At 43.9% G+C, this 13,054-nt stretch overlaps 1 protein-coding gene across 5 annotated transcripts; it reads right to left on the bottom strand.

Moving 5' to 3' along the window:
- Window positions 1–2,263: 2,263 nt before the first annotated feature.
- LOC119275889 (transcription factor HBP-1b(c38)) lies at window positions 2,264–12,748 on the bottom strand. 5 transcript variants are annotated; one of them, XM_037556821.1, is made up of 10 exons: window positions 12,447–12,744; window positions 12,113–12,209; window positions 10,939–11,078; window positions 9,478–9,555; window positions 9,327–9,386; window positions 8,701–8,778; window positions 8,566–8,617; window positions 8,147–8,418; window positions 6,772–7,023; window positions 2,264–2,793 (listed from the first exon to the last, which is right to left on the bottom strand). In XM_037556821.1, exons 3-10 carry the CDS (start codon window positions 10,996–10,998, stop codon window positions 2,647–2,649), a joined length of 999 nt encoding a protein of 332 aa, XP_037412718.1. In that variant the 5' UTR covers window positions 10,999–11,078; window positions 12,113–12,209; window positions 12,447–12,744; the 3' UTR covers window positions 2,264–2,646. The 5 variants fall into 5 exon arrangements, with proteins under 5 accessions (XP_037412718.1, XP_037412721.1, XP_037412717.1 ...); XM_037556824.1 differs by lacking the exon at window positions 12,113–12,209 and having other exon boundaries at window positions 6,772–6,977; window positions 12,447–12,748; XM_037556820.1 differs by lacking the exon at window positions 12,113–12,209.
- Between the last annotated feature and the right edge of the window lie 306 nt (window positions 12,749–13,054).

The raw sequence follows: 13,054 nt of genomic DNA, 5'->3' as shown, positions 1-13,054 counted from the left end.
TATATGTGGTGTCAAAGCGTATAACATCACCAAACATTGCATAGTCTGATATCATTTTGGAATCAGCCCAGAAAATATTAGTTATCAGATCATCCTCATCAACTTGAACTGAATAGAAAAAATTGGCATCTTCTTTTACCTTCTTCTCCATGTATTCTAACACTCCCCCTGTGTCTCCTTTCTTTGCTTGCAGTGTTCTCTTAGAGTACAAACGATTTTTCATATCTTCGGGTGCAAACCCAAGATTTGGAAGTCCACATGCTTCTTTGGCCATAAGATCTATAGTTGCTTTATTTGAAATGTCCACAGACTTTGCGACTTCAGCATTTGCTATTTGTGCTTCTGTGACTTTTCTTTGGGATCTTAAGTATAGGGCCATGTCTCCGGTAGCAAGAGGATGGTTATGTGGTGCCTCAAATTCGTACACATAATATAATCCATTTTTGAGACTTATCTTCATATGGGCTTGACAACCACATCGTGTTTGGGGCCTACTGTAACTAAAAGAATCCTCTCTGCTATCTTCAGCATGGAATCCTGTCAATTAGAGCAATTATCTTAGTGAAAACAAAAGTAATAGTAGTATGACCAAAACAAAATACAAGCAACCCATACCTTGACGGGAGCACGTAAATGCCCGTTGTTGTATTACTGCAGTATTCTTCACTTTATGGTGACTCCCTCTTCGGATGCTAAAACCAGTAACTTTTGCATATTTGTTATAAAATGAGTAGGCCTCCTCTTCAGATAAAAATGTCATGTCAATCTTTGGTAACCTGTTGTTAGTACAATTTGTTGCAACATTTTCTTGCACATCCTGTGTGAATTAGTATTCAATTTTGTTAATGCACATTTTCACATATGTTGTATTGTGCTTACCATGAGTAATTTGACTGGATTTATGAAACACGGATTAAAAAAAGATTACCCATGTAATAACAGTATTATCAAACAATGTAGACTAATATGCACGGGCTGCTAATTTATTAGAATATGCCGACTGGAGTATTAACTGAGTATTAAGCATCTATTTGACATGTGCAGTTTCTTCATGTACCAGGCATAAGGCTAGTATAATTGTAACCGGTCCACAAGCTGTATCATCCTATACGAAGCAACACATATGTTTTATGATCATGATCGACATTTTCAATTTGTTTCCATCAGGAAGAATTAACATTCTACAATCATGAAGGCATTTTTTATCTTTATCAGCAGGGAAAATTAGTCAATAGATTCTACAAGAAAAAGAACAACGAAAAGAGATCAAGACGACCATACTTTTGGTCCCTGGGATTCATTGCCGTCCTCATGGATTCGAGGATCGATGCTTGAAGAAGCCATGGGGAACAAGATGCCCCTTTCCTTCAGCCCCTAGGTCACCTTGCTTCTGCCCGATTGATGCACCTTAGCCTTGTGAATTTCTTTCTTCCGCCTAATATTGAACTTGTTTGATGTGCTTCTACCAGGGATCTTGTTCCTGATTGATGTGGGTGATGGTGAGATTTGCATGTTTCATATATGGATAACCAGGAATGTGTGTGTTTTCATCTCGATTAACAAAGGTCTAAGAGGTTTGACGCCCAAACCTCTTTGTTCTGTATGTTGGCGGCAAAAATTGGAAGCACAGATGGGAGCAGGGGACGGGAGCAGGCAAGCCTCATCCGTGACAATTATGCCATGGTTGAAGGTGGCGACCTGCTTGGTCTCATTACAGATTCATGTGTGGCAATGTGGCAGTGTTTTCTTGCAAGGTTCGGGGATGACATACAAACTACAAAGATCTTTGTGTTTTACTGGTCGTTTGTTTTAGGATGCTCTTTGTTTTTGTCTTTTCTAAGTGTCAGGGTGTGCTTGTACGAGTCTAACGACTTTGTATTATTACATGATTTGAATACAAGCATACTTTCTCAAAAGAAGTAAATAAAAACAGAGGGAGTACTACACTCCGTCTGGAAATATAACGTGGTTTCCAACATTTGGTTGACCAACAATATGTGCAGCAAAACAAAAAAAAAGTATGTAGTGCTTTAAAATACACAAAAAAAAAACACCTGTATCAAACTTTCATGACATAATACACATACATGTTAATCAACATCGCAACTTACATTTTCGGATGAAAGCTGCCTGTGAAGCCCCGTCCTAACAGAGCACAAGCTCAAAAAGTGGATGCGAGGAATAATTCCAATCTCACCATAATCCACAAGTCTACACATAATGGTACGAATAGAAACATACAGTATCAATCACCGCACTCAAATTTAAGGCCACCAAATGATAATATACAGTCGTTAGATGATTAGCCTAGCATTGTACAACATGATGTCAAATGTACCCAGCAGTCAATAAATCCGATTAGCAACAAAAGAGTTATAAATGCACATCTAAAGGGATGGCTCTCTGCAAATTAGTATCTTAAAGATTACTTGGCAACCATTAGATGCCAATTTTACAGCGGTTAACGGTACAACAAGGACCCTGCCCTAATGCACTCAACTTCACTATATGGCTAAGCTACCTGAACACAACATCTCTTTGGATTATAGTATGTGCAAGTTTCTCTGAATCAAGTCTGTTGCATGACTGCCACCACCATCACCCCCAAATTGCGAAAATGTATTGCAGTCAAATCACACGCGCTTGTTATTCCTTCGGTCGAGCAAGCCAAAGAGAACTTAGGGCACGAAGCCGGGATGAGTAATCACTTATCACAAGAAGTGCACGGGCAGACTGCCTTGTGGTCAGGATCCTTTGCATCTGCTGAAGAGTCTGCTGCCGCAGGTTGTCAGCCTTGATAGTATTAAAACAAGAAAGGATGTCATAAACACACCAGTCATAAAAGCATATAGTTAAACAGGATTTGCAGATCATTTTGAATTGAGAAAAGTCTATTTTTGGTCCCTCAACTCTTCGCAAATTGCAGACTTCGTCCCTCGACTCTCAAACCAGACATCTTGCACCCTTAACTCTTTAAACCGGACAACTTTGGTCCCTCTCCAGAACCGAAGCGGTTTGTTTCATGACATGGCGCGGCTTTGACCGGGCCGTGTCCACGTAGCAATATATCTACTTCTTCCCATCTATCTCCAGTGTGGACATTTAGTCGACCATTTGGCGTGCGTTGTCTGCCGCAGCCAGCGGCATGCCTCCATACCAGCCACCGCCAGTGCAGCTCCTGCTGCAGAGTGCGCACCACCTCGCGGCAGACATGACAGCCCTGGCCTATGACTGCGCCGTGCACGGGCCACGGGACACCGCAGCACCTCGGTCTCTCGCGCGTACAGGCAGGCAGCACGGGGCGATCCTTCCGAACCGGAGCGACGATGGTCAACACGCCGCCATTTCTGCCCCGGAGCGAGGCCTCACCAGGAAGGAAGTAAGGACCATGCTAGGGAAGGGGAAGCCGCCATCGGCGTGCTGAGCCGCTCTCGGCCACCATCTCCATCCTCAGCGGAGTCTCTGCGGCATGGTCACCTCATGCTGCCGTTGACGGGAGCTGGATAGTACGGTGGCGACAGAAGAGGACAGGGTGCTGGCTGCTACTGGTGCGCGGAGACATGGTCGCCTTAATATTTTATCGTGGTGCGGTGAAGCGTGGTTGTGCGCAAGACTGAATGAGGACGGGTCCCGGGCATGGAGGGGTGGAGGAGCAAACGTCAACGGCTCGGCAGCCAAACCCCTAAAGGCCCTAGCCAGTGGCACACGGTCCATCGATCATGGTGCAGAAAGGTGAGCACGGCCATGGTGCCGAAGGGGACGCGGTGGCACACGGGCCACCAGCTAAGCAACAAGGCTGGCTCGCTCGAGGAGCCGTCATGTCCGGCTGTGCAGCAGCCGATCAAGCGCACGAGGTAGCAGTGGCTGAGGCTACCGAGCACCTCCAGCTCAGCACTAAACTCGCAATTGCCGGCACAAGTGGCATGGTCCGCAGAGAGGCACTTCACGGCTTGTGCACGTCCGCCGCGTGAACATTGTGCTTCGACCACGTCCGACCCCCTGGACTCCCACGACGCATACCACGCCACCATCGAGCATCGGCGACACAGACGAAGCCGGCAAACCTAGGCGTCTCAGCCACAGCTACGACAGCGACCATGGTTGACGTGACAAGAGGCCGAGCCCCAGACCCGGCGGCTGTCGTTGACGACCAGCCAAGACGTGTAGATCCGACCAGTGGTGCTGGTGGTGTGCTCCTACCTAGTCGGGTGACGAGGTGGTGCCGGTGGCGGAAGTGCATGTGTGTGATTTGCTTGATCAAATGCCCAATAGAGAGATGAGAGGATGGCTTTGTTAGGTTGAGCTTTTTTGTCCAACTTCTGCTTTGAGAAAGCTAGAAGCTAACCAAAGGGGTAATTTTGACAGCAGCTTTTGTAAAAGCTACAGCTTTCACGTCGAAGCCAGCCTACCGTTTTCTCTTCTTCGGCAGATGAAGTTTGATGAGTCTACAGCTTCTCAACCAACCGTTTTCAGCTGTCCCCTAGAAGTTTGATAGTATTTACCCACCTTTGCCACACCCAAGTGAACGTAACCCTTCAATCTGTTCCTCTCAGCAGCCTCGCAGGAACAAAGGGGACCCCCTAGTCGCACTCCAGCACGACCGAGCAGCCAGCCCCATGCAGGAGCTAGGGTTGGCCGCCGCCAGCCACTGCAGCCGGACTGGACTCCAGTGACCCTCCAACCCCCGCCGACGCCCGGAGCAGCGCCCCACTGCCGGCCCAGGTACACTCTCGTCACCTCCCTCCTTCCTCCCTCTTCCCTCTTCTATCCCCGTTCCCCGCGGCCCTGGTCCAGCCGGCTGTCCGGCACCGCCGGCGCACCGGCCCTCCTTTCTCCTCCCCCCTACTCCCTCCCCCCTCCACCCTTCTCCTCCCTCTTCTTGAATCAGCCAGATCTGGCGTGACCCTTACCTTGCTCGATGCAGACGGCCACATCTGGGCTGGCCCTCTCTTCCATCCTCACTCTTTTCGCATCCTCCTCCCCTCCCCTGTTATGTTAATTATTTCTGCCTAACTTGTGTATGCGCTGTTGTTCAAAACAAATTGATGGGAGTTGTATTGGATGAGTAATTGCTGTATACTTGATATTTTGAGGGTATGATGATGATGGTTTGACAGTACTTGCTGCATATTGTTGTATATTGATGTACAATGGATGATATTTTGATAGTATTGTTGCATATTGTTGTACATTGGATGATTTTTTGAGATTATGTAAGTGGATTGTTCTTGATATGTGTTTGTCATATCGCTTGATTGAAGTATGACTGAGAAGGCGGTGTGGGATGATGCACATCTGAAGAAACTCATCAAAATCTTGAAAGAGGTTGAAAATGGGAATAGACCCTTTAGGTCATTTAGATAAGGGTTGGATAACGTTTTGGAGAAATGGGAAGCAAGAACGGGAAAGAAGTATCCCAAGGATAAATTCAAGAACAAATGGGATGCAATAATTAGTATGTTCTTTCAAGGAGTTGAACAATGAAGCAACTAGGCTTGGATGGATGATGAAAAGAGAACTGCTGATTGCTCTAAGGAATGGTGGATGAACATCTTCAGGTAAGAGTATTAAAAAAGGTTCATTTTGCATGGTTTTATATGATTGCACTACCTAACTTGTACATTTATTTTCAGATATGCCAGGAGAAGACAGGAAAGAAATGCATCATTTCAAGTTCAAACGACAGGGGCTGAAGCACCTTGAAGTACACATCATATTTGACAAAGTAAATGTCACAGGGGCTAGTGCTTCTTGTGCTGGAGATATACCCTCTGATGAATCAAGTGATGATAATGCGGTTCCTATGGAGAAACCCGATGATAGTGCTGAAATGACGTTGGCATCTTTGAAAACACCAAAAGCAAGCAAGAAGCGCAAGCAAACCTCTAATGCAAACGAGGAGAAGGATGGGAAGAGTCCCTTCTTACAATTGTACAAGCAGATATGCGAGAAGATAGAAAGTGGACTGCAGAAGATAACCTCTAGTGTTGAAGCATCATCGGCTCCTCCCTGCCATTTCAGAGATCATAAAGATAACGGTGGCTGAGGCTACCGAGCACCTCCAGCTTGGCACTGAACTCACGATCGCCACCACCAGTGGCATGGTCCGCGGAGAGGTGCTTCACGGCTTGTGCACGTCCCGCGGCATGAACTCTGCGTTGACCATGCCCGGCCCCGTGACGCGTGCCGCGCCACAATCGAGCATCGGCAATACGGACAAAGCCAGCGAACCTAGGCGACTCCGCCACAGCTACGACGGCGACCATCTTCGACGTGACGAAAGGCCAAGCCCTGGACCCGGCGGCCGTCGTTGACGACCATCCAAGACGTGTAGGTCAGGCCAGTGGTGCTGGTGGCGTGCTTCTAGCTGATGTTGCCTAGTCGGACAACGAGGTGGTGTCAGTGGCGAAAGTGCATGCGTGTGAGTTGCTTGATCAAATGCCCACTAGAGATGGGAGGAAGATATATGATTAATAGAAGAGAAATTTTGCCACGTCAGCGAAGACCGGTCACAACAGGGTCAAGTCAGCAGCTATACCAGGTCGGCTGAGACGAGGGAGTAAACTTGTCCGGTTTGAAGAGTTAACGGTGCAGAGTACGGTTTTCACGCTGAGGGACCAAATATAGACTTCCGGAAGAGGTGTGGGATGAAAAATCGACTTCTCTTTTGAATTATATAGCCTACAGAGATCTATATACTCCTGCCCAGCTCCTCCGGTATCATATCATAAATACTCTCTACTAACCATACATTCGGAGTAAAGTAAATACCTGACGAAGGAAATTTTCAAGGGTTCCAAGCTTTCCCATGGCCATGGCCATTTGCCCCATGTAGTTTGCCACATTTCCTGTTGATCCAGATCCAGAAGAGCCGATAGACCCAGCCAACGTTTCTGCCAAAGACTGCTGAAGAGCCTCCATTCCTTGTGAAAGAGCATCCTCAGCTTGTTGTGATGATTGCTGAAGGTTGCATATCCCTGACAGCTGCTGCTCAGTTAGGGGTTCAAGCTGGGTCGAAAGAAGCTGCAGTTTCTTGGTTTATTAGTAACTCATCAATAAATACATCAGCATTCAAACAAATAAAGGAGACAAAGGAAGTATCGAAGAGATGCAAAACAAGACGCATGATATTGCGTTCTCAAAATCCGTAATTTGCCTACATCCCCATATATTATTTAGTGTAACCTGATAATATACAGCACGGAGAAAGATGCATAGATACTCCCTAACAACAACAACAACAACAACAACAACAACAACAACAAAGCCTTTAGTCCCAAACAAGTTGGGGTAGGCGCATAGATATTCCCTCTGTTCTAAAATAAATGCCCTTCTATATTGCCCTCCATTTATTTTCATGTTTATCGCTTTCTTCTCACCAAGGCATTAAAATGCCCCATTTTCCTCCTCAAATTAAGGCACCCAAGCATGAGTTCATTAGTTCCCGTTTTTGTGACACTGATAAAGGGTAAGGGCATGTACAATAGACCTATACAAGCTGTATTTAACAGGAGCCACATAAGAATTTTGATGATGTGGCGGAAAGAGAAAAAGGAGAAAGAGTGTCACAGCCTAACGAGTTTTTACAGACAAGACTGAGTTTTTTCTATTGTCTGAATGTTCTTTCTAACTTTTAATCAAAATTACCTATGAGTAGAAAGACTACTAACAGACGGATCATTGTATAGGCTATCTATACAGCATGGTCCATATGTGACATGGAGGGATACATTATGGACAGCACCTGTCTGTACTATTGTATACTCCCTCCGTTCCTAAATATAAGTCTTTCTAGAGATTCCAATATGGACTACATACGGATGTATATAGACGTAGTTTAGAGTGTAGATTTACTCATTTTGCTCCGTATGTAGTCCATATTGGAATCTCTAAAAAGACTTATATTTAGGACGGAGGGAGTACATGACCTAATACAAACACAATGATTCAAGTTGTAATTGAAGTGCAGAAGGACAAGTATTTGAGAGAAGTTGGATAGCCTATAAGGTCATCTGTTTTGAAACAGAGGGTTTGTACTGACAAATTTTTCATTCTAGACTAAGATATTCTAGAGCAACATTGGTCATGCTAGATGATTTTGATATTCCGAAGGACTACAAGTAAAGCACATGGCTGCATTACACACCTTTAAAAGCTCAGAAGGTCGGAAACCTCCAAGCCATAGGAAACACCTCTCAGCTGGTGTCTTCCACATGCCTGATAACACATGAAAGACATCTGCTTTGGCTGCATTTCCTTTTTGCTTAAAAATCTCATCATAGTGTGACATGATCTTCTCAACAACACTACGCAGCTCAGTATCGCCTGCATGAGCATTAACTGCAGCTCTCAGCTCATTAACTTGTCGATTGTGTTCTTCCAACCACCGTGCGTACTCCGTGTCAAAAGCCAACGCCCCTGTAACAAAAGGCAGCATAGTTATAATATACAAAAATAAGAGAATGTGGCATGTATTTGTTGGATACGTTCATGGTGAAAATTAAGAAAATAGTTCATGTGGCATACAAAGATTACATATTGATCACTGGAGAGATCTGATATTACCATTTCCACTCATGGAATGGGACTGGTCTGCTGAACTAGATATAAAAATGCCCTGTGAAGGAAATTTCCATAAGCAAACTTCAAATGAAGTCTTGTAACCAGAACTCAAAAAAGTGACAAGCAATAAAAGCAAACTTGTTGACGAGCTCGTTGCAACTCCTGCTCTAGCTGGGTAAGCTTTAGCCTGCTGTTCTCCAATTGTTGAACATATGCCTACAAAAGAGAACAACATTACGAAAACAATATACAATACACAGGCCACGCCGCCACGGTCAATCTATAGTAGAATTGTGAAAATGATGACTTTGTAGCAATGAATTAAATATTGTGATGTTCTCCATAAGCGAACTCTGTTTTGATTCTCAACGATGGAACAGTTCACCCGAAACCTCCGCAACATAATCACCGAAAGCTCCTTAAGAAGCCAACCAGTAGAAACTTTGAACTCTTTTAACGGCTTACAGGCAAAACCACTAGACCCGCTTCTGTGCTTAATCCAATCTAAAAATTATACACAGGCCTACACGAGTTCATCCATCCTCTCTACATTTTTCCAGCAATATAATGTGTATACTGCACTAGCGCCAACAATAACTGAGCCCCAATAGAAAAATAAATAAACCCAATAGCAAAATGCAGTTTAGTTATATGAGAGTGGCATAATTCAAGTACTAGTAGAATGCAATACCAAGTGAACCAAAAGTCTCACAAAAATAAAAGCACTGTCATTAGTAAAGAAGCTAAAAGTAACATCCAGGTACCTTTTTCCTCAAACGACTTTTCCTAGCAGCCTCGCGATTTTGAGCAAGCCGACGCATTGTCTGCAACATAAGCTATTAGCAAAGTATTTCTTGCAAGTAGCAGGAGCGATAACGTGAAATGAAATGGAGAAAGCTACTTGAAAACTTTTACCTTTTGATCTCCGTTTTTGTCTCTGGATCTGTCACTAGAGTCAGAAACAACAGCAAGAGCAGCATTCCCTGGTTCAAGCTGCGGATGACAACATACTACTATCAGGCTTGCTTTATTCTTATTTTTAAACAATTAAATTCCCTCTCATAGATTCCTGAAAAACCTGATTCAAGCTGCGGATGACAACATAACTATCAGCGTTATTCTTATTTTTAAACAATTAATTTCCCTCTCCTAAATTCCCAATGTTTCAGCATAAAATATGAATGAGATTTTCCACTACATAACTGAAAAGCAAAACTAGTTTACTTCTCTTTTATGCTTCTCCTGTTCTTGAAAAACTAGTGGACTAGTTAAGGGTATTAGGGCATCTTCCTAGTCACTTATATGCAAAAAATGATTTTGGCCACTTAGCATAGCAGCTCCTGTTTTGTGTATCCTTTGGTTTACTATTGTTTTATCATCTATCAAGGACATGTATGTTCTGCATCGCAGACATAACGTATTTTGGGTGCCCATATTGTAACTGTCAAAATTACCATTTTCAACTACCACATAATCTACATAGACCTCAGCAGATGAGTTGAAAGGTCTATGTTATACTCCCACCGTCCCAAAATAAGTGTCGCTGATTTAGTACAAAGTTGTACTAAATCTTATTTTGGGGCGGAGGGAGTATGCACGTAGTTGTACATGTGTGATACTCCTGAATCCTGATGGTCCAATTTCACAAGCTATCATAAAGACAGAATACAAATAAATGGTTGTTGAGGAACTAAGACAAGGTCAAGGGGTTTGAGGATCATATCAAGCAGTGAGCCAACTTAACAAGTGTTATATTATATTTCCAAAAGTATATTGTGCTAGATATCTTAATAGGTAAAGCCGACTGTTCATGTTTTTTCACTCCTAATTTCATGGATATCTACGTGAACTGTCAATTCACAACACATAGTTATATTGGATTATGAAATGTGAAGGTTCTGTTCTATTGTGTAGTAATCTAAACAGGACTGATGGATACCATACAAAATTCTCCAATCTACCCAGTATTGTAAGAGCGGTTCTCTCATAACAAGATCTCAAAAAAAATCTAAGTAGCAGCATAGTGAAATCACTATATACTGACTTTTTAGTTTACACATCTTTCACGAATTTAGACCATTAAATGAACGGCAAAGCTAATAGAAATATCTTACAGAACACCCTCTACATTTGGTCAACCCCTCTTATTTCAACTTCTGTAGCCACTATTGCTCGCATGGTTTAATGTAATGGTTGATCTCATAACCACTGATTCTGTTTCCAAGTGAAAATGATAAACCTCAGTACCTCACTATTGATATCATTGTTTACAATTATTATATGATCACTCATATACATTCAGTAAAAATAGTTGGGCTGTTCTCCACTCCATAGTCCATACAATAGCTGAGCTAATTAAGGTAAGAAAAGACTTACCATAAGATTTTCATCAGTATCATCTGTTGACGTTTCTGTTCTAGGGCTGGCCTCTGCCATTGCAGATTATTCCTAGTGCTCAATGTAACTCCCAGAGAGATTCCTTTGTTGTGACAAAGCTGCAGATATATGCCTAAACACTGATGAACAAACCATTTCAATAAGATATAATATGCAAAGATTAAAGACGCTGTAAGCCAGACATGATCAATCTGCCAATTTGTTTCTAACTACTAAATATCTAGGTGGCATTGAGCAACAAACGATTAATTAATATGATAAACAGACTCAAATGGCAAGATTGGTAAACAACATGCATTTATATGGGAGAACATAGTTCAACAAGCAAAATTTATACGTGACGACTAAAGTTCTACATGCATACTCATGACTTCCACGCAGGCTTGAGATGTCAATTTCTGGAGTTACACAATTGCAACCAAGAAATGAATTGATGACTTAAATGCCAGGTAACGTGAATCTTATTCTTCATATTTCCATTGGTGAATAGCTCAAACCAAACCCAAATAATATGATGAATATCACAACCCCCTCCAAATATAAGGCGGCTCCATTTATAGTTCCCACTTTTCACATTTACAAATCGGCCACTGTTCATGTTAGATTGGAAGTGAGGGATTGGAATCAACCACGTTTCAGTACAATATCTTGCGGTCATCATTTCCTAGCATAGAAATTAGTCGACATTCTGGTTTAAAAATTGCTGAAGCATATGTGGAATGGGACACCTTCTCCATAAGTTCGGACTTTTGGGTGAACTGGTTGGTGCGTGAAACATATAATGGTATCAGAGTCAGAGGTCTCAAGTTCGAGTTCTGGCTAGAGCGTTTGCTCACCCCTATTCACAAACACGGGGGCGAGAGTGTTAGTCGTGCCCACGTTTGAGGCGAGGGTGCTTGCACGTGTGGGTTGTGTTGAAGTATATGTGCAATGCCCAACCTTCTCCATAAGTTCGGACTTTTGGATAACTGGTTGGAGCATGAATTCAATAGTGTATCAGAGCTGGAGCTAAGCTGGTGCAACAATCTGAGTAACTGGTTGGTGCATGAAACATAACAAAAATATCTTGTGGGCTGGCAATTATCTAGAATATTCATCATTTTGTTCAAAACAAGAACCGGATGATACAGAAAAATGTAATGCTAGGACTTACCAATACCTCCGCAGCAAACAAAAAATGGAATCGACTAAAAGGCAGGATTACCAAAAGCGACAACAGCCACAAAGACTAGATGCTTATTTATCATGACCTGAAAAGAAAACTTTTTAACATCCCGATCACTTATAGTTCGCAACTCATAGTAGGCTACTAAGGCTAGGAATCGATTGCCTTCCTATCATTGCAATCTAGAGTAGTACATGAATGGAGCTAAGCTGGCGCAGCAATCTGGAAAACAACCAAAATGTAACCATGTAAACTCGCTGCGAGCTAGCAGTAACTTCAACCCGCAGCAAAAACAAGGGAAAGATAAGGGTCCTCGAATCACCTCGATAGGAAGAGGGGCCTCTATCCGAACTACGGGGTAGTAGACTGCCGCCGTCGCCGATCCTTTTGCGGCCGCCGCTGCTGCGAGCTCCCCGAGCTACCGCCGCCGCCGCTCTTGGCCTACACCACGAGCCCGGCGAGCAGGACGCAGCTGCGGCTTCCTGCCGCCGTAGGTCCCGCCGCCGGGGACGCCTCTTTGGTTGCGGCTGGGGAAGCGGAGGGCACGGTAGTTCGGGGGGCGGTGCTCCCCGGAAACGAACTGGAACGAACCCTAGTTTATTTTCTCTCCCCCTTACTCCTTTTTACGTGAGCATAAAAGGAAACACGCCTCTCCTGGCTCCTAGTAGGCAAAATGCACAAATTTAACCCCACGCAGAATTATTTCACAAACTAAACCGTCGCTGCACATTCAACTGATCCTTTTGTGCAGCGCCCAGATGTTGCACTCTATTGAGCAGCACATTACCAACACGCATTGCACGCCTGACCAACGTGGCACCTCGGGGTCAGACCCGGCCCCACACCTGGTCGTGCAACGCCTAGCCGACAGGCGCACATTCACTTACCTAGCGTTGTGACCCCTAGCCCATCCCCCACACACACCCACAA

The sequence above is a fragment of the Triticum dicoccoides genome, chromosome 3B, assembly GCF_002162155.2.
Source record: "Triticum dicoccoides isolate Atlit2015 ecotype Zavitan chromosome 3B, WEW_v2.0, whole genome shotgun sequence".
Classification (NCBI taxonomy): Eukaryota; Viridiplantae; Streptophyta; class Magnoliopsida; order Poales; family Poaceae; genus Triticum; species Triticum dicoccoides.
Note: the sequence above shows the minus strand (reverse complement) of the source record. Positions and strands in the feature narration are given on the sequence as shown.